We start from the raw sequence: 23,602 nt of genomic DNA, 5'->3' as shown, positions 1-23,602 counted from the left end.
ATGCCGCCTGAAAAGTTCAAATTTTCCAACTTTATTCGCGCCGCTTCAGATGCTTGATTCATTCATTCATTCATTCATTCATTCGCGCCGCCTGATATAAAATCGCGTGTGATCGCGCCATTTACATTCATTTTCTATGTGGACTTGCTGCTCAATTCGCGTCAGACGCTTTTGGTCTGAACGCAGCTTAACAGATCTGCTTTTCTTTTTGAAAACTATGGGTAAATCCATCCTACATTGGTGCATAGTGCATTGCAGTAAGGGTGCTCATACTTTGCTCTGTCAGTGCACAGTAACAGAGGACACACAGGTGTTGCTCTTGTCCTTCTGAGTGCTGACATGCTGCTTTCACTTTGCAGCTGATGTACATTTTGATGACTTACCTGTGCTTCATCTTTCATGGGCAAATTCCTCCTTTTACTGTCAGTTATTGATCTACATTAACGTCTGACCTACTGTGGCGGAATGCTATGCATAGCATTCATGCAGCCTCGTGAGAATGGAGGTCATAAGTTCATCGTGTTACTTCTCATTAACCTGTGATTTCCTGAGACAAGTGGCTCCTGCTGTTCTTGCGCTCTTAATTTGAGATCGGCTCAGACCTATGATGATAATGCTTGACTCAGTGCTGTGGAGGTGTCTGTATGTTTGTGTGTGTTGGTGAAGGGAAACAAAGTGCCTTTGAACCTCCCCTATTAATGTGCTGATCACCGTGGGGGAAAGACTTTGGTGGGAGAGAAAAGAGGCATCAGCTCATTTTGATTTGGTTCTGAGTTGACAAGAGGAGGTTTTGATATGTTTTCTGTCAACCTATCACTTTGATTAATTAGACATTTTAAGATATCTGTTTATTAGAACATGTTATGTCAGTAGATGAGCTCCACTGATAACATCCTTGTTCAGGTAAGAGCTACAGAGCTCTTTGGAGACTGTCTCACATCTCTTTTGCACTGTCAGGTATGCAATCATTTTGCTGATTGTGTATTTTTGTCTTGGAAAAAAATCATTTGCTTCGCAAAATCTTCTCTACTGCAGCTTCTCTCCAAAATAAGAGATTGCCAAGATAGATTGAATGTCTGGATTTTCAAACCCACTGTGCTTCTGCCCCCCCCCCCCCCCCCCCCGAAGTTGAGGGGGCTCTTCATGGATTTATTCCCCACAGTAATGCTCACTCCAGAAAACTCCCCAACCTTTTTTCTTTGTCGCAGCATATCCCTGTCTCAATTGATCCCGGTGATAAGTGCTTTTGGAAGTCATTTTATTGTCATGGTTGGAGACACTATAAAACCACAATTTATTTGATAAATTACTTCAGATTACCATTTATAAATATTTATCAGTCAGCTAAATGTGTGCCAGTGGAGCAATGGAATTGCCGATGTGCCCACTGTCATGTAGGCCTCAATCATTCCTGAGGCCATTTTTTCTTGAATGATTGGACTGCAGGCAGTAGTTGGAACACTCTCAATTTATAAAAAGTTCATAACAATGCAACCAAGAGACCACCCTCTTGTCTTCAAGCTATTAATATAAGTTTATGGCTGTTTGTGGAGCCTGTATTTGCACACTGGATTTAAGCATCCATTAGTCTTTTTTGGTGTTTCCTTAAAGTTTAAATGATCATTTCCAATTGAGCAGGCATGAAATGGAACACAACACCTACTTTTGGCAACTTATTTTATTTTAACCTTCTGGCCAGTAAAAGCAATATCAGTGTTTTCACTTAGAGTACTCAGTAGTTCTTATCTTTCAGAAGTAATCCTGCTCATGAGGAGTGGGGTAGCGTTTCCTTGCATCCTAATCTGTATTGTTGGTCCAACACAGGCTGCTATTGCATTCACTGCAAGGCAGTTAGCTGTTGCTTTGCTTATGTTCTGGAACAGCGTGGCCTGAAGGACCATTGTGGCTGCAATGAAATGTGCTGTGTCAGAACTGTATGTGTTGAATGTTAATAGGGTGACAGCTCTTTCAAATTCTGCCAAACCCTCTGTCTGACAGCAAGTCTTGCACCTGTTTCTACAAGCCTGTTGTGGCTTGTCCTTGCCAGTCTTGCCAGTGCTACTTGAGTGGTTTGCTGGATGGCCACAGGCTCAATAAAAGCATTGATGTTTCATTGATGCTATTTAAGACTACATGCATTCATAGAGGCATAAAGGATGATTAATGGTCCCTCAACATGTTTGATAAGTGTTGTTCAACAGAAATAGTAGTGCAATGTTTTTAATTTATGCTTTGGCAAAAGTTTCAGTCGTCTCCATGATAACAGCCATCCTCATGGTAACCAGACGCTATCCTCCAGTCGGCTTGTTTAGTTAGAGTGAATGCTGGAAGCACACAGATATATTATTCTACATTCTTTATGATTATTATTCTGCCCACTCGTTTGGCACTCAACGACTTCCACATTATGCAATGTAGAAACCTCAATCAAACATCAATATAAAGCTAAATTAGGACATTATTGCTATTATTTTACACATTCATACCTTTCCATACTTTAAGTATGAAGTCGCCAGCCTGGGCATGGCCCCCTGGAGAAAATGTTCCCTGGCATATTCTAATGCCACAAGTCCATCATATATACTGATATACACTGATCTCAATTATTGCACATTTTAAAGCAGGTATACTTTAAGAATGAACATACTTGGCTACACAAAAAGCAAGGGAAAATCACTCAATGACAGGTTAATAAAATGGATAGCATGTATGATGTGGAAAAACATGTATACTTGATTATATATGCAGGTAGTTAAAACATAATTTGGGGCATTAGTTTGCCTGATTGGACAATGGCAAGAAAACAGAAGTGTTCTAGGACATTTGAAACTGCAAAATAAAAGTGTGAGGCTGAGGCATACATTTTCCTCATACACGTTACATTGTGGGACAAAATATGATAGTGCAACATCATATTTTTCAATTGTGTAACAGGAAAGGAAAGTGTTGAGTGACACTTTTTTCTGTTGAAAATAATGTATGTCCTCTCTGTCAAGCAATACTCAAAAGTGTCAGCTGACCTACCATGAATCAGCCATAACTGTTCTCTGGTAGTGTTGTCAACTCATGTTGGAGTTTCTGCTGTTGTAAACAGTGAGGATGATAATGATGATGATCATGATGGTAGTGAATGAGTGCAACGACAGTGAAAGGCCAGGCAGTCAGTGTGAGATGTGTTTGGTTGGATACCCTCATTTCCATACTGATTGACAGTGGGATCTCCCAATTACTCTGCAGAGGGACTGCCTTATTAATTCCCACACAATGGTCAGGGAAATGAAGCTGAGCGAGGCTGCTGCAGTACTATGCTATGAAACTGATAAAGGTCAGTCAACATGTGCAAGTCTTGCTGCAGAATGCTTATCTCCTTAATGACTCACTGTCTGGATACTGTGCACAAGCCACTGTTATTAAGGCTTAATTCATTCTGCCTGCTAGGCCTGCATGCTACAGGGGGTTTCTGGAGGTCCATGATATCTCTCTCTCATGATGTAATGTCCTGTCACACTCTGAGACACATTCACACTGCTTGGGTGGGGCAACACAAATCACTGTCAGTACAGAGTTCAGTATTACTCCCTGGCATCTCATTTAACTCATCATGTGTACATATCCAAAACCTTTCTTTGCTTTTATCTTTGGATTCAGCAGAGGTATATCATCTGCTCACTAACAGCTTGCTGATATTAATGATACATTAGTCATTACAGCTAATTGAATTGGTCTTGAAATGAAGTCAGCGACCCAAATAAATTAAATGATGCCGTTGTGTGTTCTCTGGTGATTAGTAGAATTGCACATTGATTTGTGTTTTACTTCACTCAGAGCCACAATGCAAGGTAAAATGCAAGCTGCTACAGTATATGATATTTATTACAATCACACTAGTTCCTGTGATGAGTTTCTGCTGAGCTGTTAAGGTTGTCACAGATTCATCTTCACCTTGTCAACTCAGTCTTCATCCTATGTTTTTTTCCAATGGAGATATATATATATATATATATATATATATATATATATATATATATATATATATATATATATATATATATATATATATATATATATATATATATATATATGGGTCAATGACGTATAAGGATTTTCAACAACTCAATTTTAGAATAATAAAAACAAGCATATCTAATGCAGTTGTTCAAACATTCAGAGTGCTGGTACCTGAAAATTCATATTACAATTTAAAAGTGATTTTAGTGGGTGTTTTTCAAGATTAATTGGCACTGGCCTTAAAAAAAAAGTCATGTGGTGCGACCTTGATTCATCTTGAAATATCTTATATAAATAAAAGATCATCATTTACAAAAATTTAAAAACAAAATGCAAATACTTTGTTTCCAAACACTTTATATTACTGAAAACTTGTAAAAAAAGATGTGAAGCGTGTTAAGTAAATTAATTTATTTCAAGATGAATCATGGTCGCACCACATGACTTTTTTTAAGGCCAGTGCCAATTAATCTTGAAAACCCCCACTAAAATCACTTAATTGCAAATGTATAATATGGATCTTCAGGTACACAACATTCTGAATGTTTGAACTACTGCATTAGACATGCTTGTTTTTATTATTCTACAATTGAGTTGTTCTAAATCCTTATACGTCATTGACCCATATATAGTTGTTGATGTAACGGCGTACTGTACAGAAGAAATTTAACATATTAGATGTTTGTGTGTCTGTGTATGGTTTCAATAAGAAGTGGTTGGTCTTTTTTAATATTTAATTTGACATAATGAATATCTTTTTAACTGTATGGAAACGTATGCATTAGCTGTAAGTATGACAGTGAATTAACGTTTTCAGTGGTTAATTATAATCACTTCATTGCAACATTTGAAAATATATAGTAAATATAAATGTAAAAAATATAAAAATATATATTATTACATATCAATACATTTAGCTCATCTTTTTGACATGTTGAATAAAATGATGACTTTTAAGTGATTTTAAAAATTACTTGAAGAAGACTGTGAAATGTTACCTGCTGTCTGTGATATTGCATCTTGCAATTCATTTCATTTCCAAACTTAAAGTCATGTCTACAGAGAAGTAACAGGTACTGTGACCAACTAGCTCCCGATTCCCACACATGAGTCCTCCTACTTTTTGAGTTTTCTCTGTGATGCTTATTATAGTGGATACATTCCCATGCCCAGAACATGTAAAAGTCATTTGCTGCTGTTTCTTTGCTTCTCTGTAATTTGGAACTTGAAACTAACTGAACTGAATTAGACTAACCTGACACACAAGATGTCTTACACAAAAACATATGAGAAGTCATCCTTGGAAACTGAAAAGGACAGGAACTTTCAAAAAATACTCACAAGATCACACAAGACTCCATATAGGACACTGATTGGTCTGAACACCAAGCCTGATGAGATGGATTCTTGCATGATCTTGTAATGTGGTGATCCTGCAAATCCAGCTGCTTTGCAAGGTAATAATTAGACCGAGGCCAATACATGATAATAGTGTGAAGGGAAAAAATAAATCAAAAATAAAGGCATTATATATTCATAAATCAAATTGCAAATGCTTTTTTAACTATATTATGTAAATAGAGATGTGATTATTCACTTTTGTGTTAATCAGTTGAGGAATTATCCTAGTAATGATTGTAACAAACCTCTGAGAAACAACAATTACAGCTCAAACCTCCAGAGTGGCTGTCCATTTAGCTCCCCATTCCTCGGTTGTCTGTTTAATTCAATATTTACAACAGGCTTACTGTATGTTGGTACCACCTGCTCCCTCAGCTCACATTCCACAGGATTAGTTTCAATTCCCTTTTAGCATAGGTCAAAGGTCAATTCTACGCTTAAACCAGTGCCTCAAAAAGTACACACCAATGACCCTGAGGTGACCTTGATGGGCCCCAAGAAGTTATCAGTTTTACAAGGTACAATCTATTTCTGGGCCCTGGATTAAATGATCAACTTTATTTTTGTCTTGAGTTTGATGTGAACTCATTTTGTTGACATTTGAATAGTTTTAAGAATCAGTCCACTGACTACACAGCAGAAAAGCTGCTGTGAATGCTGCAGGTGTGTGAGTGTGTTTCAGGTAGACTCCACCACTGACAGTTGTTCAAAATGAACTTTGTGTGTATGTGGAGGTACTAATTGGTTTTGAGCCAATTAAAGAAGGTTATCTTACTGGTTGAGAAAAGCACAATTGCCAACATTCTCTCTTGTTTGTATTACCTTTGTTGCAATGCTGCCACTCAGAGGATACCAGTGGTACACTCTGGTGATAAACATGATTTAGAATATATTTAAACATATGACAGCTACATTATGGAAGGACTATTGAAAGCACAGTAGTAAGACCTGACTCTACGGAACTAGCGAAAAATTGTCAAGCCAAGTAAGTGATACCCTTTTGACATTTTTCTCTGGAGTACCAAGGTAAAACGCATTCTCTAGCAGCTACATACATTCTTATTTCCTTAGATGTTTAGCATATTCAACATTGGGAAAAAGTCAGTGAGAGATGGAGATAGGGAGGTAGAAAATGGAAAAGGAGGAGGATCTGATAAGCAACTGAGGTATTCCCCTGATGGGAGGGAGTTGGATCTCTACCATCCGCCCTGCAAGTGTGGTGTGAAACTCTCAGACGGGCGTGATCGAGCAGGAGAAAGTGGAGATAAACAGCTCCCCCTCCCACTTTTATCTCACTGGCTCCACTTTACTCTTCTCTTTGCGGATGCCAGCTGCTACTAGAGACCCTCTCTGCATCCTCCACCTGCCCTGATAATGCAGAGCGGATTTCCATGACCTGCGGCACCACAGCGAGTCTAGCAGCTGAATCATGATGATTCACTCTCTCACAGCAGGTGAGACTGTCTCCACTGTGTGCATGATACAGCAGAGTATAGTAAGTAGCTGAAGTCTTTACACAAGAGGAGAGAAATCGACGCTAGTAGTGGATATACAGTTACGGGAGTTTCCTTTTCTCCACTGGGATTTTTTTCAAAGGGAGAGTGGTGAAAAGAGATACAGTAGTTAAGACTGTACACAGATGGTGATATCCATGCTTGTTATGTGTGTTGTAAAGCATTTTGTAGCCTCAGTGTGTGTGCATACAGAAGGAGAGAGGGAGAGGTGTTCAAACCCCAAAGCCTTGCCCCTGGTGCCCCTGCTGTAAAGACTCAGCCCTTGTGTTGGACAGGGATTACCCTGAGCCTCTTGTTTTGCTGGAAAAAATTGGTATGGCATGCCAGGGCTGAACCCTGTACTCCAGTGTTGTGCATATGGGCAGCAGAGAAAGAGAGTGAGAGAGAGAGAGTTCATTTTTATGTGTGCTGCAGTGCTGCTGTTTCTACACATTTCTTAGAAGAAGCTTTGGCAGAAATTTGTTTTCACTCAGTTTACCTGCTCTTTTCATAGCCAAGGATACCCAGTTTACACCAGCTCTTGATAGAATATCAGCTGCTGCCCTGATGTTGTTTACACTGTGGTAACAATAGTACTGGAAATGTAAACCCTGCTACACTGACAAATCCCCTCTTGAGGCTCTCTGCAAGGAGAGATGCCTGCCATTCTTTCTCTTCTTTATCTGCTTCTTGACCTGATGCTTAGTGCTCAGTAACATGCTAGCAGTCTGATTTTGGAATGAAAACTTTCTGAACCTTGATCTGTGTCTAACATGGAACCCCTCAGGATGAGTGCTGTACAGTGAAGTGAGGTGATATTTTGTCAAATTTTCCATCTTGAGATTTTTTTGAATTATTCAACATTTTCAGTGCATCTGTGAGTCTGCAACTGTCCTATTCCAATACAGTAATTTGTAATGAATTAGAGTGATAACTCTATATTTACCTCTGTGTTTTGCATCTTAATATGATATGATAAAATCTTAATATAATAATTTTAAAGAGATTTTTGGATCAAGAAACACAAGTTATTGATTAGAACAGCTGTGGATTTGACTGCATTCAAATTCATGTTTAAAAGTAAAGCGAAACCTGTTGTTATTATTATGGGATTTTCTTCAAATTACATCTCAAATATTGTGTTATATGAAGTCCAGGGTTAATGTACAACTAAAGTATCTTATATGTGACCTTAAATACAAGCAACTACATCTGACTGGTGCTACAAACAATGCTCCTTCGCCAATTTAGAACATAATCCAAAATGCAGTTTTGTAGCTCCTCTGCAGCAGTTCATTTTCCCTCTTGGGACTGCACTGTCACAAGCATTGATGGGAGCTAGTTTTCTGCAAACAAATAGATCTACTGTGCTGCAGTGTTTGTACACTAACTGGGGATGCTGCAAATTCCGTGACAAATAGTTCAGAAGTAATGCGGCTAAAACAAAAGCCTCAAAGAATGCAGATTCCCAATTAACAGGGGATGCTGGTGCAGTGTTGTATATGCCCCGTGCAGCTCAGCAAATTATGAGTTGTTAAGAGGGACAAGCCTGGCCAAGCCTTTGTGTGTGGTTGTGAAAATACTGTATATGTAAACCAGTTTTTTTTAGTTTTTTTTTTTTTTTACATGTGTTTGTGTACATTTCACATCTAACATCATGTTTGTGTGTTCACAATCGATCAGCATCATTCCTGTTCAGTACTCCCTCTGAACTTTTCTGAAATGTCAACTCATAAATCTTTCTACTCCGCTCAGTTTGTCTCCCCTCCCTTTGCTGCATGGTGATGCAGTGAGGCACCACTTTCTGTTTGTATTATTCTGCACCTTTGTAGCGCTGAACATTTTGCAGCTTTCCTTCAGAGGATTCATCCCTCACTGCTAGATGTATAGTCATTTATTTACCCCTGGTGCACTTGAAGTGAGGTTAGTGTAAACATGTTTATCTCAGCTATTTATGTATCTGCACCAGTGTACATGTTTATGGAAAAACAGCATGTGGGTTTTGCTTCTGCACAGCAGTATGTACTCTGTTTTCACTGCATGCTTGTGCACAGTGTTTTGCAGCCTCTGTTGAAGAATAATATTTTGTTTTCCTCTGCTCTAATAGACTGTGTTTGATGGTGATGAGAGAAGATAAGCAGGGGCTAGGAAGAATAAAATCCAGCACTAACACAAGCCAGACTTAAAAGCATTATATTGCTGTTTAGTATATTATTACACCCGATTGCTGCCAACAGTTTTTCAGCTGGTCTGAAGGAGACAAAAGCTTTAGCACTTATCTGTTGTCCTCATCAGATAAATAACTGTCTCTACACTGGTAACACCTGAGTAGAAAGTACACACAGACACACCATTGCTGCTAGATAACAGTAAATTATTTCATATCATTACATTGTATAATATTCCCTACAGAACAAATGATTCTAAAGCTGTCATAGATGCACTAGGGATCAGAAAGCTGGCAGTATCTCAAAGGATGTGACATAGATTGAGAGGATAGGATGTCTGCAGTAGTTTGTTTTTGTGTAAATAGAAACTCAACTAAATGGAAAGCTGGGATTGACGAAGGTTGGGTGTAGAGTGAATATATCAAAGATAAGCAATGGACTACATCTCTTTTTTTGGTATAAAGTACAAGAAACAAATGTATGAGAAGGAATTAGGATGACCTGTCCAAGCTTCAGTGTGTCGACAAAAGGGTTTATTCAGGGCTGTTGATCTTTGTGTGTTTGACAACAGGCTCAGTACCCAGATACTACAAGATAGTCTGTGTGTGAACATAGTAGATATGGACAGTGTGTTAATAAGATATCAGTGGCATGGTAAGAGACTAGATATTAACTGGGGTTATTTTTTATTTTGTAGTGAATAAAATAGTCTGTCGTCCTTGCCCAGTCACATAGAACTATTCAATCGATAACAACAAAGAAAATTAGAGTCATGGAACAATATTTCAATTCAGTCAACACCAGCACCAGCTACTTGCCTGTTTCTTGCTTTATCATGTGACAGTAACATGCATTTATGTCCTAGTTAAAGCAATGAATGACCCTTTGTAATTGAAATCAATATAGCCTGGTGAGCTGGCTATGGGAGAGTGCTGAGCCCTACACTTTGTGTAAAAGAATATGAGCTGTTGTTCCTGACAAGCTTTCAGTGCTGCTGTAGATTTTTTAAATAATTGACTGAATCATTATTGTAAGATAAGAAACTTAATGTGGCTTTGTTGTAACCTCAGCCAATAATAGAAACACAGCTGTGCAGAGATGTGATCAGGCAAAAATATGATTAATGACTTGATTTTGTTCCTCCCCTGTTGTTTTCTCTCCATCCTCCCTTCTTTTCTCCATATCTTGTCTATCCCACAGCCACAACCTGAGGGCTACATCATTTCGGCACCCTGTGACCGGACAGATTTCCCCCGAAAACACAGAATACACACTACAAGACAGGTGAGTGATGCATAGACTGAATGCTTAAATTTACATATAGGTTACTTCAAGGTCATGCAATGGGAGTGAGTCGAGAAAGAGTGGGAAATAGCCTGTCATCTCCCATGATGAAGCATATCAAAGGGGGTCTATTCTAGAGTAAAAATATTCAACTTTCAATTAACTGTTCAATGATCATAGTCAGAACACTAAGAGATGAGCATTGAAATGTTCTCAATAAATTGGAATTAATTCATTACCATCACAGTATTCATGACTTAATGCAAAAGTCAAAAATTTGGATCACAGAGATTTTAAGTATTATTCTTTAAATTATTGCCTTAATTGAAATTATGGTAATGACACAACTGGCACTCACATATGCTTTTGACGGTCTTGATATCATATCTGGATGAATCTGCCCCATAAATCTGCCAAGTAATGCTAATGTTGGCTTTATTATAAGAATTGTTTTTTTTCTGGTCTGTTCAGGCTATTTTTCTCAATGTAGTTGAAGTCATAAAAGGAGGAAGGAATAGAAACCTAACTGTGTGTGACATAGACTAAGGAAGTGAATACATTTGTCAGATATTTCTATGTGTCAAGTATACATTCTCAAAGATCGGCATTCCTTTTAAGTGATTACTTCAATTCAATTTTATTTATTTATTTTTTCAGAATTAGATCTTGTTAATATTCAATAACATCATCCTTTGGGAAAAATTATCATGTTATGTTATTTTAATTTACTATGCTATATAACATCCCCTTTCATGGCAGTTGGATTTATCGTTTATGTCATTGTAGGAATCTCATCCAGCAAAGCCATCAAAGCTTAGTGCACAATATAATGCAGCAGGTGTCTGATCATATTTAAGCTGGCTGGTGTAAGATGATCAATGCACTGTGTTGATTCCACTATAGGCAAGAGAAGGTTGAAAGACAAGTATCTGACCTCCACAGGCTCAATGATTAAAAGCTCTTTTGTTTAAGCAGTGCAAAACAGATTGTGATTCATCTGCATCCTCCACCGTCCTCCAACTCTCTGTTACCCCTGGTTCATTTCTGTTGAGCCATGGATTTGTATACCATCATGGGGCTTAGAAGTTATGGTTGCCTCACTTGCATATTTTCAACAGTCACAGTATGACTCTGTTGCTTTGTAATGCTACTCCTAATCTCTTTAAGCTCCTAACACCAAGAATAGTATCAGTTTAAAGTCGCTCCCACAAAAACATGAACGAGTATGTCATAAAACAGGCAAGGTTAAGAAACCTTGACTCCACATATACAGTAAGCATATTAAAATGTTATCTTAATTCGACTAATTAAATTAAAACTCCAACTTATTTCTTACATAGTTCAGCAACTCTCCATATGACCAGCCGATCTGTTGCAATTGTCTCTTGATTGCAAGTTAGGAAAGAGATGCTTCTTTCAACCCACTCATTAAAAGACTGCGACCAAAATCAGTATAAAATCAGATTAACATTCTCAGTTTGCTCTTTATTGAACTTTCGATCGGTAATTTATCACCTGCCTATGATGACCAGTTATACCTACAAAGGTACCCACACTAAAAACATTTTACTTGGCTATTTAAAACAAAACAAAACAATAAAACAATAGAATAAAACAATACTTTGTCTCATGGCATATAGGTACATGTGAACATTTATCTGTTTAGAATTGTGTTTGTTGGTTGTGGTGGTTTTATGTGCAAACACAGCTTTGGTGTAGATGTAGGTCCTTTCAGTAACATTTTAAGTTATATGCCATGTTGTAATAAAATTAAACAATCTCTTTTAACTCTAGCATTTACTCTAATATTCTGTGTTGTAGTACACACAATCCGCTAACTGCTGTTTAAGGCTGTTTTTCTTTTCAACCTCTCGACCCACTTAATCTCCCTTTTTTTGTGCCTCTCTCCTCGACCCTCCCTGTTATAATCATGTTGTAGAGTTGAATTTAGTGTGTGACAGCTAGGGAGCAGTCTTGGTATCAAATGTCTGAGGCATGACCTCCCTGTGACTGTAAAATATTGCTTCTGTTTACTGTCACTGTGAGATTGTGGGCTTTATTCTGTTTATAGTGATATCTGAATAGGAAGTAGGTTTCTTCCATGAAACACTGACTTTCTCCAACTAAGAAGAACGTCATTGGGTTCCCATGAGACCCGTATCGGATTGAGGACAGAGCAAGACAAGAAAAGCCTCAGGAGACTCTTCCCCATCGAGGGGTCGATCAGCCTATGCTTTGCTGGCCTGAAGTTGTTGATTTAGTCATTGATTATCACACTATGATCAATCTGTCAACTCTCCTCATGAACACCTGTTGCCTGAAAGGATTAAAAATGTTGAATGTGCCCTCATTTCCATCAAGGGAAGCAAGAAGCTCAGTGTCTTTTCCCCTTGTACACTACACAATGTGAAATATAGCCCCTCTCCACCACATGCCACAACAAATCTCCTGGGAAACTGTTTCAATGACAGTGGTGGTAAACAGTATGAGAGCTTCACATAAACAGCAGAGCCCCCTTGATATGACAGAAACATCTTGTAAAAATCCTGGCTGCAGTCCAGGCTGTGAGTGCAGATACTGTAAGTTTTGTTTCACTGTGGTCTCTTTTTTCACCTCGTTCGACAAGCATTTTTGTTTCATTCTATGGCACACCCCTCTAGCTGATCTCCTTCTTAGCTTCAATGTAGTGCTGTGCACAACACAGGAAGAAATAGAGTTACTGCTCACTTTGAAACAAACAATATTTGCATATTACTAGTGTCTGGATTTTTCACCTAGGGAGAAGGAGGAGATATCATTTTAACAATTTCTGTGAATTTTTTGGCGGAAAAACTTTTTTCAATTTCATGTATCTTAAAACATGTGTAGAGGGGAATTAATACAAGTCAAATTAATAAAACTTGAACCCTTAATAAAACTTGAGAAAAAATGTTGAAGTTATAGACTACAGCATCTTAAGATTGTACGAGGCTCCATAAGCAGCTAGGAACAGGAAGATAAGGTAATAGTGAAGACATGATTACCAAAACCTGTTGGCAGAAACCTATTGTGGAAACTTGTTCTGTGTTCTAACAAATCTCAATTTAAATTGTGACATAGAGATTTTAGGGGTCTGGCTTGTGTTAAAGGATGGTGATGTTCGCAGTATAAGTGCATAAAAACATTATATGTCCATCAATACCATTATTGCTGACCAGTTGCGTCCCTTCTATATCACATTCACAATGTTTTCAAATAACTCAAAAGGTCTGCAACACTTGAAAAATCTGTAGGAACTTAATGTTACTGACTCAGCATGAATTAAAATTCCTCCATCACCGGAATTTTGTGAAATCAAAGAAAATGGTCCTTGCTGTCCCAAAGTCTCCCATTATCTATGATGCATCACTTTTTGAACTTGTAATACAAAAAAAAGTGCAGCAGCATGGAAATAGTACGTGAAATTGTAGAAGTAATGGGTGGTAACAGGAAAAAAAATACTTAAAGCTAGCACTCTGTACTGCATCGCTACCCAGCGTGACTCCAACTGACATTATGTAACTGTAATCAGTTTAATTAAGAAGTTCTAGACAAATGCAAGTTGTTATTACTCATTTAAAATAATGTATTATCCTATTTTTCCTATGTGTACTGTCAGTTTCTTAATGCATAAAGTACAATCCCTAACACTACACCAGCTCAACTAAAAGCGTCCATAATGTTGAGCCTACAGTGATGCCAAGCATCTGGGTTCTGAAGATGGTTGAATATAGAAGCTGATGGATGGCAGTTTTTAGTATTATTTTATTATCTTGCTAAACCAATTTACCACATTTAGATCTGATACTTTTACAGCACATATACTGTATTAACAGCTATGTACTGTATGCTATGTAAAGGAATATTGTTATTTTACCTATTTATTAAAGGTGCAATATGTAGTAATTATGTAATCATAAAAAATAGCTAAAATTATGACAGATAAGTGAACTTTACTGCAAAACATGTGATATTGTGGTTTAGCTGGCTAATGTTAGCACCACTGCTCACTTGTGCTGATGAAAAGCGAGCATGTCTGCGAGTGCAACACGATGCTGACTACAGCTCACTTAACAGCCACCGGTGTCATTAATGAGAAAGAATTTCTGACGCTTACAAATTGCACTTTTAATCTCAATATATTATTTGTTATCTTTTGTATCTACATGCATAGGTTCCTAACTTAATGTCATTGGACTTGTGCAGTGACAGAAAATCTTACATGTTTTCCAGCAGTGGTGTTGAAAGATTGCAGTATTGCAGTCAACTGAAATCCCATTTGTCCGTCCGGTCACAACTTGCCTCTGTGTAATTCTGTGCTGAAGGGTGAAACTATTCACTAACTCATTCAATTAACCTTTTGGAGTTAGTGTGTATGAGGTAGAACACAGATGGCTGTGGATACAATGTTGTTCAGCCTGTGTAGAAAGTCATACTTAAACATAATTTCTCATTTCTTCACCTCCACCGCAACAGGTCAGAAGTTATCAACTTCAGCTAAATTGACTATTTATTATTTTTTTCCTAAATTGAGTTTATGGTAGTAACACAGCAGAGAAGTGAATCAGTAAAGGTCTTGGGATACACAAATAATAAATCATCCTCTCAACCTATTTCTGTAAAATGTGTTATACTATTTCTTTCAGGAAAACATTTTACTCTATTTAAATTTCTTAGCATAAGTATTAATTATTTTGATCTTAATCTTTCATAATCTTAACTTTACTACCAATACATTTGTGATCAAAACTGGCTAATGGCATGGCAGATATATTTGTAGGGACACTAATAAAGCAATATCACCAATTAATTGTGCCTACAGCTGTATTAATATTGAGCTCTTTACCTATACAGTCTAACCCCCCTTCAGTATTTTCCATAACACTACAGAAATATAAGTTAAGATTCTTGGTGCTCTGTTTTAGGTGGTTTAGATTGCTGCTTTTCCTAATGCAGGAAACTCTTTTGCACTGTAGTGTGTAATGTATGTTCTATGGTAGTCACGCCAAAAATACCCAGTTGAAAGTCTTCTTAAAAATAACAAAATATGCTATTTGGTTCCAATCTGTCATTCAAACTGAATGGGCCATGCTGTATTTTTTTCATGTTGATTTTCCTGGATCCACAGCAATATAATGATGTCATGAGGAAATGTGAGGTGGGATGTGGATTACTTGGAAGGTGTCCAAGGATTGTGTGTGTGTGTGTGTGTGTGTGTGTGTGTGTGTGTGTGTGTGTATATGCCTTTAAGATGAAACTTGGGTTCTTTCTATTGTTTGTTTTGGGTTGTTATCATGGTGTGTGTACTATGTGTGTCTTAGGGGTGTGAGACCAAAGTGTCACTGAAGTGTTCGGAACAAAAAGCTTCCCCTGTTAACACATATACTGGAAAGCCATTGGCTCTGACAGGTCGCGTGGCGGTGTCAGGAAATAGTCATATCCTTGATATCTGAAAGCTCAGCAAAGGGCCCCACACTATTTCACTGCATGTCTGTAGTTTGTCAAAGGATTTGAGAAGGAACATCACTATCCGATGCTGCTCATCCTGCCTGTATTACTGATCTCCTTCTACATTGCCTCCTCAACTTTAGGATAGACTCCCACATGTCCAAGTCAGCAGCCAATCAGAGGTCCCCAAGGATCATCATAGAGTCTTCCAAGGCTGTGATCTCAACAGCAGCGGATGCCACCTCAGGGTCAAAGGTGAGCAGCAGTGTTTATATTCTCTAAGAGTCCAAGAGTATTTGAAGACCTGTCTATCCTGAAACAGAAATCAAAATATTTTCTTATTTTAAATTAAGTTTTAGTGACCAAATATGTATTCCTCTTAATTGCTTTTGGGACTCTCTGTATGACTATTAATGCTCATGTTGATAAATTGGTTTAATCAACTCTCGTAGACATTATCTCATTCTGATTAATGGCCACAGAGAGCGATCATTTAGTCATTTTTCAAGCATAATAAAACTCAAATACCCACCCTTCAGGGATAGAGAGGGGTGTGGTGTATGTTTTCTTATTTTTCCACAGTGATCATGGAAATTTTTAGCTGTTTTGTCACTGAATATGAGCCACAATACAGAAAACCAGGACTGTGATGTCATGTTGAAATATGAAATACTGTTTGTAGTTAATGCTGCCCTTTTCAATTAACTGGTCTCCTGTGCTATGTACCTTTAGCACTACATTACATGCTAATGCACCTTAATGTTAGACACACATTTTATTCCTCTTAAATGTTTTACCTGCGGGTATCTTAAAATGTTTGTGATTGTTTCATTAATTGTGCGACCATTGTTTTCTGTGATCGACTCTGGTCCTCCAGGTGTTTTTTATTATATCTGATGGAGACATTTTTGATATTGTGTCACAGTCATGACTCTGTGGAAGATATTTGGTATGCATATTTGTCCTCTTATATGGAGTTTGTTTCCTATCTTTATTCAAGAGTGTGGTATATCAATAGAAAACACCTGAGAAAATGTATGAGACTACATATTCTCTGCAGAAATTACATTGTATTGTGAGACAATGTAATTTCTGCAGAGAATATGTAGTCTGAAATGACCTTGTCTGAAAATATACTAGTTTATAAATGGATATGCACACCCACGAGAATAGTTGGTTGGTATTTCCACCTCTCGTTATGGGTGTTGAGAAAGGAAGTGCAGCAGAGAAGGCAGCTTTCCAAGCACAATAACTGAACTTTGTAGTTGTATTATTCTGCTCTGTGGAAGGCAATATCCCTTTCTATGAATTACTGTCTTCTTAGGTAAGCAAACTAAAATGGCTTGCAGTTCTTCAGCAAAGCAACCACATTGTCAACTCTTTCGGTTTTTTCTTTGCTTCCTGCAGGGCTCCAGGGGTGCGGGCAAAGTACACAGTTTTGGCAAAAGGGATCATGCTATTAAAAGAAACCTCAACATCCCAGTGGTGGTGAGAGGTTGGCTTTATAAACAGGTGAGCAGGGCTTGTTGTGAGACTGAAAAAAAGAGCCCACCTGTCACATGTCTAGCAGCACATGTTAAAAAGCAAACACAGGTACAAATATGTCACACTGTCAGATGTTAATCACAGTATTAGTTTAGTTCACAGTTTATCCCTCCCTGCAGAAGGTGAGATACTTCACTGTACAGCAGATGTATTTGTGTGTGATTTCTAAGCAACCTTGTGAATTGATGTAGGATAAACATGACATTCAAATGAGGGTTTCCTTAATGTTACACGGCTTTGCACTCTTCCCTGGACTGTCTTTTTAATTCTTCTCATTAATTCTTTTATCAATTATCTATTATTTTGATTTGATATGGACTGTGAAAGAATGCTCAAACTTAATTGCAAAGCAAGTTTATATTTACTAAAAGTGCAAAACAAAAAAAAAGCACAGAATTAACTCACACCTAAACGCTGTATTTAATGAAAGGGCTGCAGCTTTGTGCAAGGTGCTGAAAAAATTAAATTAAATTATTGTTCTAATGAAATGCACAGAGCCTTTTTTTCCCTCTCTGCTCTTTGCTAATGAGCATAGTATTCCCAAACTACATTTTTTAATTAAAGTGTGAATTAAAATGTTGTTCCTGCGAGGGTGATTTCTAAATACGCTGTGTGTTGCATTTCCCCTTCACCTCCAGGACAGCTCTGGAATGCGACTGTGGAAACGGAAGTGGTTTGTTTTGTCAGACTACTGCTTGTTTTACTACAAAGGTGAGTCTATGAATAGTGCATTCGGACAGTGTTAGTGTTAGGGTTCGACAAACAACAGACAAAAATTAAAATGATTTTAAATGATAATCAAATCAGACATACAAACCTTTGGTAATCTCCTCTGAGGAAGATTAATTACTTGAATAACGACAGCTTATAATTAGACTTATGAAATATCTTGCCATTTTCTACACTTCCTAGTTTTCTCTTGCTCCCACTTCTCCTTCCTGATTAACTTGAGTGTTTCAATATGGGATGTAATCTGTGGTTGTGTTGCCATAGCACCTAGCTCCTCTCCTTCATTAATCACACTGAATAATAGATAAGCCACAGGCCACACATGCTGCCATGTGGCCTCATCTAAACAAGAGTCACACATGAATTATGCTAATTCTCCTTCTGTACATAAATCTGCAGTCACCTGTAAACATTGTAAAAGATCCTTGCAGGATTACATTTTTGGGTGCCGATAACAATACTCTGTGTGTGTTTGCTTCACAGACAGCCGAGAGGAGACAGTGCTCGGTAGCATCCCTCTGCCCAGTTATGTCATCGCACCAGTTGAGCCTGATGACCACATAAACCGCAAATATGCTTTTAAGGTAACATTGAAGTGGCATTGAATGAAATCTATAAAAGAAATGTTCATGTGCATGTGTAGCCAGCATGATGTCTTCATTATTTATGAATATCAATTACAACTTTATTACTAGATTAATACATAACCAGATAAAGATTTCCCCTCTGAGGTCACTGTAACAGAGTAAGGCTGGTTGTGCACTCCCTGCTCCCTGGGTTTTTCATGTTGTGTGAGCCCTTAAACAACATGTATTACTATACTATTATTTGAACTTAAATTCTTGAATACTAACCAAATCAGAGTATCAAAAATTAGTCAAAAGTTGTCATCCAATTCTTATTTTTAATTACTTATTGTTTGATCAGATATTCCTAGATTGTTAAAACCTTTGTTAGACCTGTTTTATTAATGCAAAGTCTTAAAGTTGTTTACAGTATATGAAGACAACACTGATGTGTTTCAAACGTTTGGCTTATCTTGTTGAATAAAAGAAAACTAGAGTTTTAAAGAAAAACAGGGTTATATTCTGGAAATAGATAAGTGAACAAAGTTTCAGTATCAGTACAAACTATTCAAACAATACCCACCCTTACTATATATGGTTACATTTTTTAGCAAGAAATATTTTGCATGCACTTTAGGGCTGCAACTAATGATTTAACTAACTATTTTCATGATTGATCAATTAATCTTAAAATGTCCAAAAATGATGGAACTGTTTCTCAAAGCCTAATGATGACAAAATTATTTCTAGTTTACTGTCATAGAAGACTAAATAAACCAAAAACTTTTCACATTTCACTTCACATTCAAGCTGGAATTAGAGAATGTGGCCTTTTTCTCTTAGAAAAATACTCAAAACAATGAATCGATTGTCAGAATAGTTGGTGATTAGTTTCCTGTCGATCGACTGATTCATTAATCGACTAATAGTTGCAGCTCTAATGCACATCACTTATTGAGTTATTTGAAATGTTTTTCTTTCTGAAGAGCAAATGGCCAGAGTCTGTTGGAACTTTTAACTTTCAGGTTGTTTACCTTTTTTAACATGATGGTTGGTGTTACAGTAACTGACTGCAGTATAAACTGTTATGTATTCTGGTTGTGATTTCTAAAGTATGATCTGCTCAAATTAGCACATGCATTTCAGACAAAGTAGACTTGATGGACAGGGGCAGAAGCATTTTCTTGTCAGTTTTTCAGTAGCTACACCAGTGTGCTCAAGAGGCAGCAGCAGTGTAGTCTTCACTTTGGTGTGCACAGTGCCAAAGAGCCTTGTTCTTTCAATAAAATCTGAAGGGTAAATAACTTGTTTATTACACATTAATAACAAACCTTTGTCCTAATTGCGTCATTTTTACTTGAAAGTGTGCAAAAAAACAAGTCTTCCTTGCATGCAGAAAAAAAAGTATTTTCCTCTTTTCCTTGTGTGAATTCTGCCAGAGGATTTATGTCTTTTGGATACAGCATGAGTGTTAACATTATCCAGCTCCTCCTTTGTGGAAACACGCTGCTTGTTGCAAAGAACAATAGTGCCTGAATGTTTGATGCACCACTGCAGTTTCAGGGCATTCTGTTGCAATCCTCTCAGCTCCTTTGTACTTTGCCTTTTTTCCCCTTGGATTCTGTGTGAATGTGAGTCCATGTCTGCGTGAGTAGGAATGCGTGTGCTCATGTGGTACGTACTGTATCTCCTTACGTTTAAAGATCACGTTACATACAATGGGATTTGTATGATAATTGTGCTGCTGGTAATATTAATTATACATACAGCCTATTTTCTACCCTTGCACCATCTCCTCCCACAGCTTGCCACAGAGTATATGTGAGGTTTCGGTGAAATGAGTCACCTTGCATTTAAGAGATCTTTATTCCCCTCAGTTCTCCTGGAGCCGTCATGCATTAAAGCAGGATATTTCATGTATCTGAGGTGCTTTGCTAAATTTCAGTTACTGCTAAGTAAGCCAGACAGAAGCTGACTAGATGTCTGATGTTGTTGAACAATGGGATGTTCCAGACTATTAGTGTGAGTGACGTGTACGGCGGAATACACACTACAGTTTGTGCAGACATTAAGGAGTTGAAATAATGGACTAGAGATTGCGACACTTAAAGTCTTCTCAGTAATAAAATGTATTTGAACATCAGCTGAATGGAGAAGTTATGAGAAAGGTGGTGGTGTGTCAGTACAGAACTCCTCTGAAATATGAACTTGAAAGATGCTCTTTTACCTTATTTACTGCACTTAAGGCCGTGCTGTGATGCCACCATAATGTGTCTGATTTTGGAGTATTTAAACACTTACAATGCTTCCACTATCACTCATTCTTGCATTTGTGATGACCTGTGAAAAAGACAACCCACCAGGCCAATTTCTGTTCTCTCGCACAGTATGTAGTCAGCAGTCTGCTCTAACTTCCTGTTGTGCTGTGTTCTCTTATTTTTGCTCATCTCACTGTGTTTCTCTCATTCCCTGTTGGTCAATTGCCTCCCATTGTGACCCGGTGTGTGTGCGCGGGCGGAGTGAGTACTGTTCTCTGTGGGCGTCCGTCCTGAATCACACAGGCTTCCTGTCTTGCATGAATAGGTATTTGATTTCACTTCAGCCTCATCAGTGAAGCACCATCCTCAGCTCATTTTGTTTCATATCATGCTTCTAGCTGCTGAATGCACATTTCAAGATGTGCATCAGTATCTTGCTACCATGAACAGCAACAGTCATCTGTGGACAATGCCAGACCGCTATTCGATTTAAATCGTTATTGAAAAAAAAGACAGAGGTTTTACTTAAAAAAACTTTTCCACTGCATTTTAGCAAATTGGATTTGAAATGAGATAATACAATTTAGTTAATGAAGGAATTATATCTCTTTTAAGTTGTACAGTATAGTCCTCCAGTTTTTAGACAGAGTGGGAGGACAATGAGAAGACTGCATTCCCACTGCAGCCTTTTCACACAACATGGGTGTAAACAAGTCAAACTGAGAGTGACTACTACAACCTCAAATGACTTGTTTCATTTCAAATCCATAATGCTGAAGCACAGAGCAGGAAAGATAATATGTGAATGTCCAAATACTTAATGAGCTAACTGATTTTATTAATGTGGCTTATAAATGTGGTTAATGGGTAGAACATGATGCCTTCATTGTCAGGGTTAGTCATTTAATCAGTGTCATAAACATCTATGCTCATTAGCTCTGGTATTTGTCTTATCAAGCTTCATATCACTTATCATACTCTCATCATCACAGGAGAGGTGGGACAGCACAGCTTTTTTATAATCTTTTCTGATTTCATTGTTTTGTTTCTAGCCACCATCAACATTTTGTCCCCCTGCTATGCGTACATGAATTTAATATTGTTTTACAATGTAACATGGAGTCTAAACTGTTACTGTATTTCTCTTCATGTGGTGCCTTGTTGGTTTTACTTTGCAGTGTTTGGCTCCTCACATATTGCCTTAAATGTAAAGGTTTTTCATTACTATAATTGCACTATGGTAGCTGTATCACAAGGGTGTTTTTACAACTCTCAGTTTCCTGAGCTTGTGTTTAAAGGTACACCTCCTTTCCTTATGATACGTACTTATGATATGATACAAAATGATTTTTTGCTGTTGTATAGCTGGTTATGGTCTGGATATAAGTTGGGTGGGGTTTATGGAGTTTGGAGGATTTGTACATATTTTACAGTCAAGCTATTAGAACTACAGCCCGACCAATATATTGGTCAGCTGATATTATCAGTCGACATTGACCATTGACCTATCACAGATATATCAGTATCAGCATATAAGTTGGACCGATATGTGCCGATATATATATATTTAGAGTTATTAGGCAGCATTTTATGTATCTTTCGATTACTATACTTTAGTTTTCTTCTGTTATGAATATAATTATGAAATTCCCAGTGATGTTTACTGTTTCAGTGCACTGATGTCATTTTATATATGTCATTTTTTATGCCTCCATCACATATATTTGTGTTTGTTCAAGTGTTTGATAACCACATTTGAGGGATGCAAAAACTGTACGAATATGTATATATTCTGTATAAGATAATCAATATTGGATATCAGAATTTTTTTACTCGCTATTATCAGTATCAGCATCGGCCCCAAAAATCCAGTATCGGTCAAGCCCTAATTAGGACAGATGTACTTACACTACAATCAAATAACAAAAATTAAGGTTATACTTATGATGTGTGATTGTGTGTGTTTTTATCCTTATAAACGTGGTGGCAAATACCCATAATTATCTTTTGTTTCCTTCTGTATTTTATTGCTGTAGTTTCTGTATTTCTTTATCATCTTTGTAATTTCTGTATCATTATGTGTGCTAAAGGGATTTTATATCTTTTGCTGCAAGCCTTTTGAAAGGTGATTGAAAAAGATAACCTGGTATGCCTTTTCTTTTGCTGGAAACAACACAGTGCTTATACTTCATTTATGATGCAGCACTTTGCTCCCTCCCTTTTTTTCAGAAAATGTTGCTGTAAACTTTGTCCACATTGAGCCGACAGCTGTCAGTCTCAGTAAGCAAGAAAGCAAACTTGTAAGCCTCGCTGGCAGCTTTTTCCTGTCTTTAGTGAGAAGTTTTCATATCTCCCTCACCCCCCTCTCTTTTTCAATTTCCCTGTCTTTGATAGGCGAGCCATACAGGAATGCGCTCCTACATTTACAATAAGAACTCTGTGATTGGCTCACAGGCAGAACACTGCGGGATGCGGACATATTTCTTCAGTGCGGACACACAGGAGGACATGAATGGCTGGATCCGGGCCATGAACCAGGCTGCGCTTATGCAGCAGAGCCACACCATAAAGAGGTTGGTCTTTCTCTACGGAGTAGCATTCACTTCTCCTATTGGTTGAGCTTCTAATAGTATTTACATCTCGCCTCCCATAAAATACAGCAGTCTCTGTGAACTGGATGTGTC

General features: G+C 37.7%; 1 protein-coding gene across 1 annotated transcript in view; it reads left to right on the top strand.

The window, feature by feature from the left end:
* plekha7b (pleckstrin homology domain containing, family A member 7b) overlaps nucleotides 1-23,602 on the top strand; it is a 78,826-nt gene that overhangs the window by 31,805 nt on the left and 23,419 nt on the right. Inside the window, exons 4-9 of the mRNA XM_062423213.1 lie at nucleotides 10,271-10,354; nucleotides 15,964-16,075; nucleotides 17,228-17,332; nucleotides 18,004-18,076; nucleotides 18,578-18,678; nucleotides 23,313-23,491. Coding sequence (XP_062279197.1) covers nucleotides 10,271-10,354; nucleotides 15,964-16,075; nucleotides 17,228-17,332; nucleotides 18,004-18,076; nucleotides 18,578-18,678; nucleotides 23,313-23,491 — 654 coding nt within the window. The remainder of the gene's footprint in view (nucleotides 1-10,270; nucleotides 10,355-15,963; nucleotides 16,076-17,227; nucleotides 17,333-18,003; nucleotides 18,077-18,577; nucleotides 18,679-23,312; nucleotides 23,492-23,602) is intronic.

This window comes from Scomber scombrus, chromosome 1 (assembly GCF_963691925.1).
Source record: "Scomber scombrus chromosome 1, fScoSco1.1, whole genome shotgun sequence".
Classification (NCBI taxonomy): domain Eukaryota; kingdom Metazoa; phylum Chordata; class Actinopteri; order Scombriformes; family Scombridae; genus Scomber; species Scomber scombrus.
This window is presented reverse-complemented; position numbering and strand designations above follow the sequence as displayed.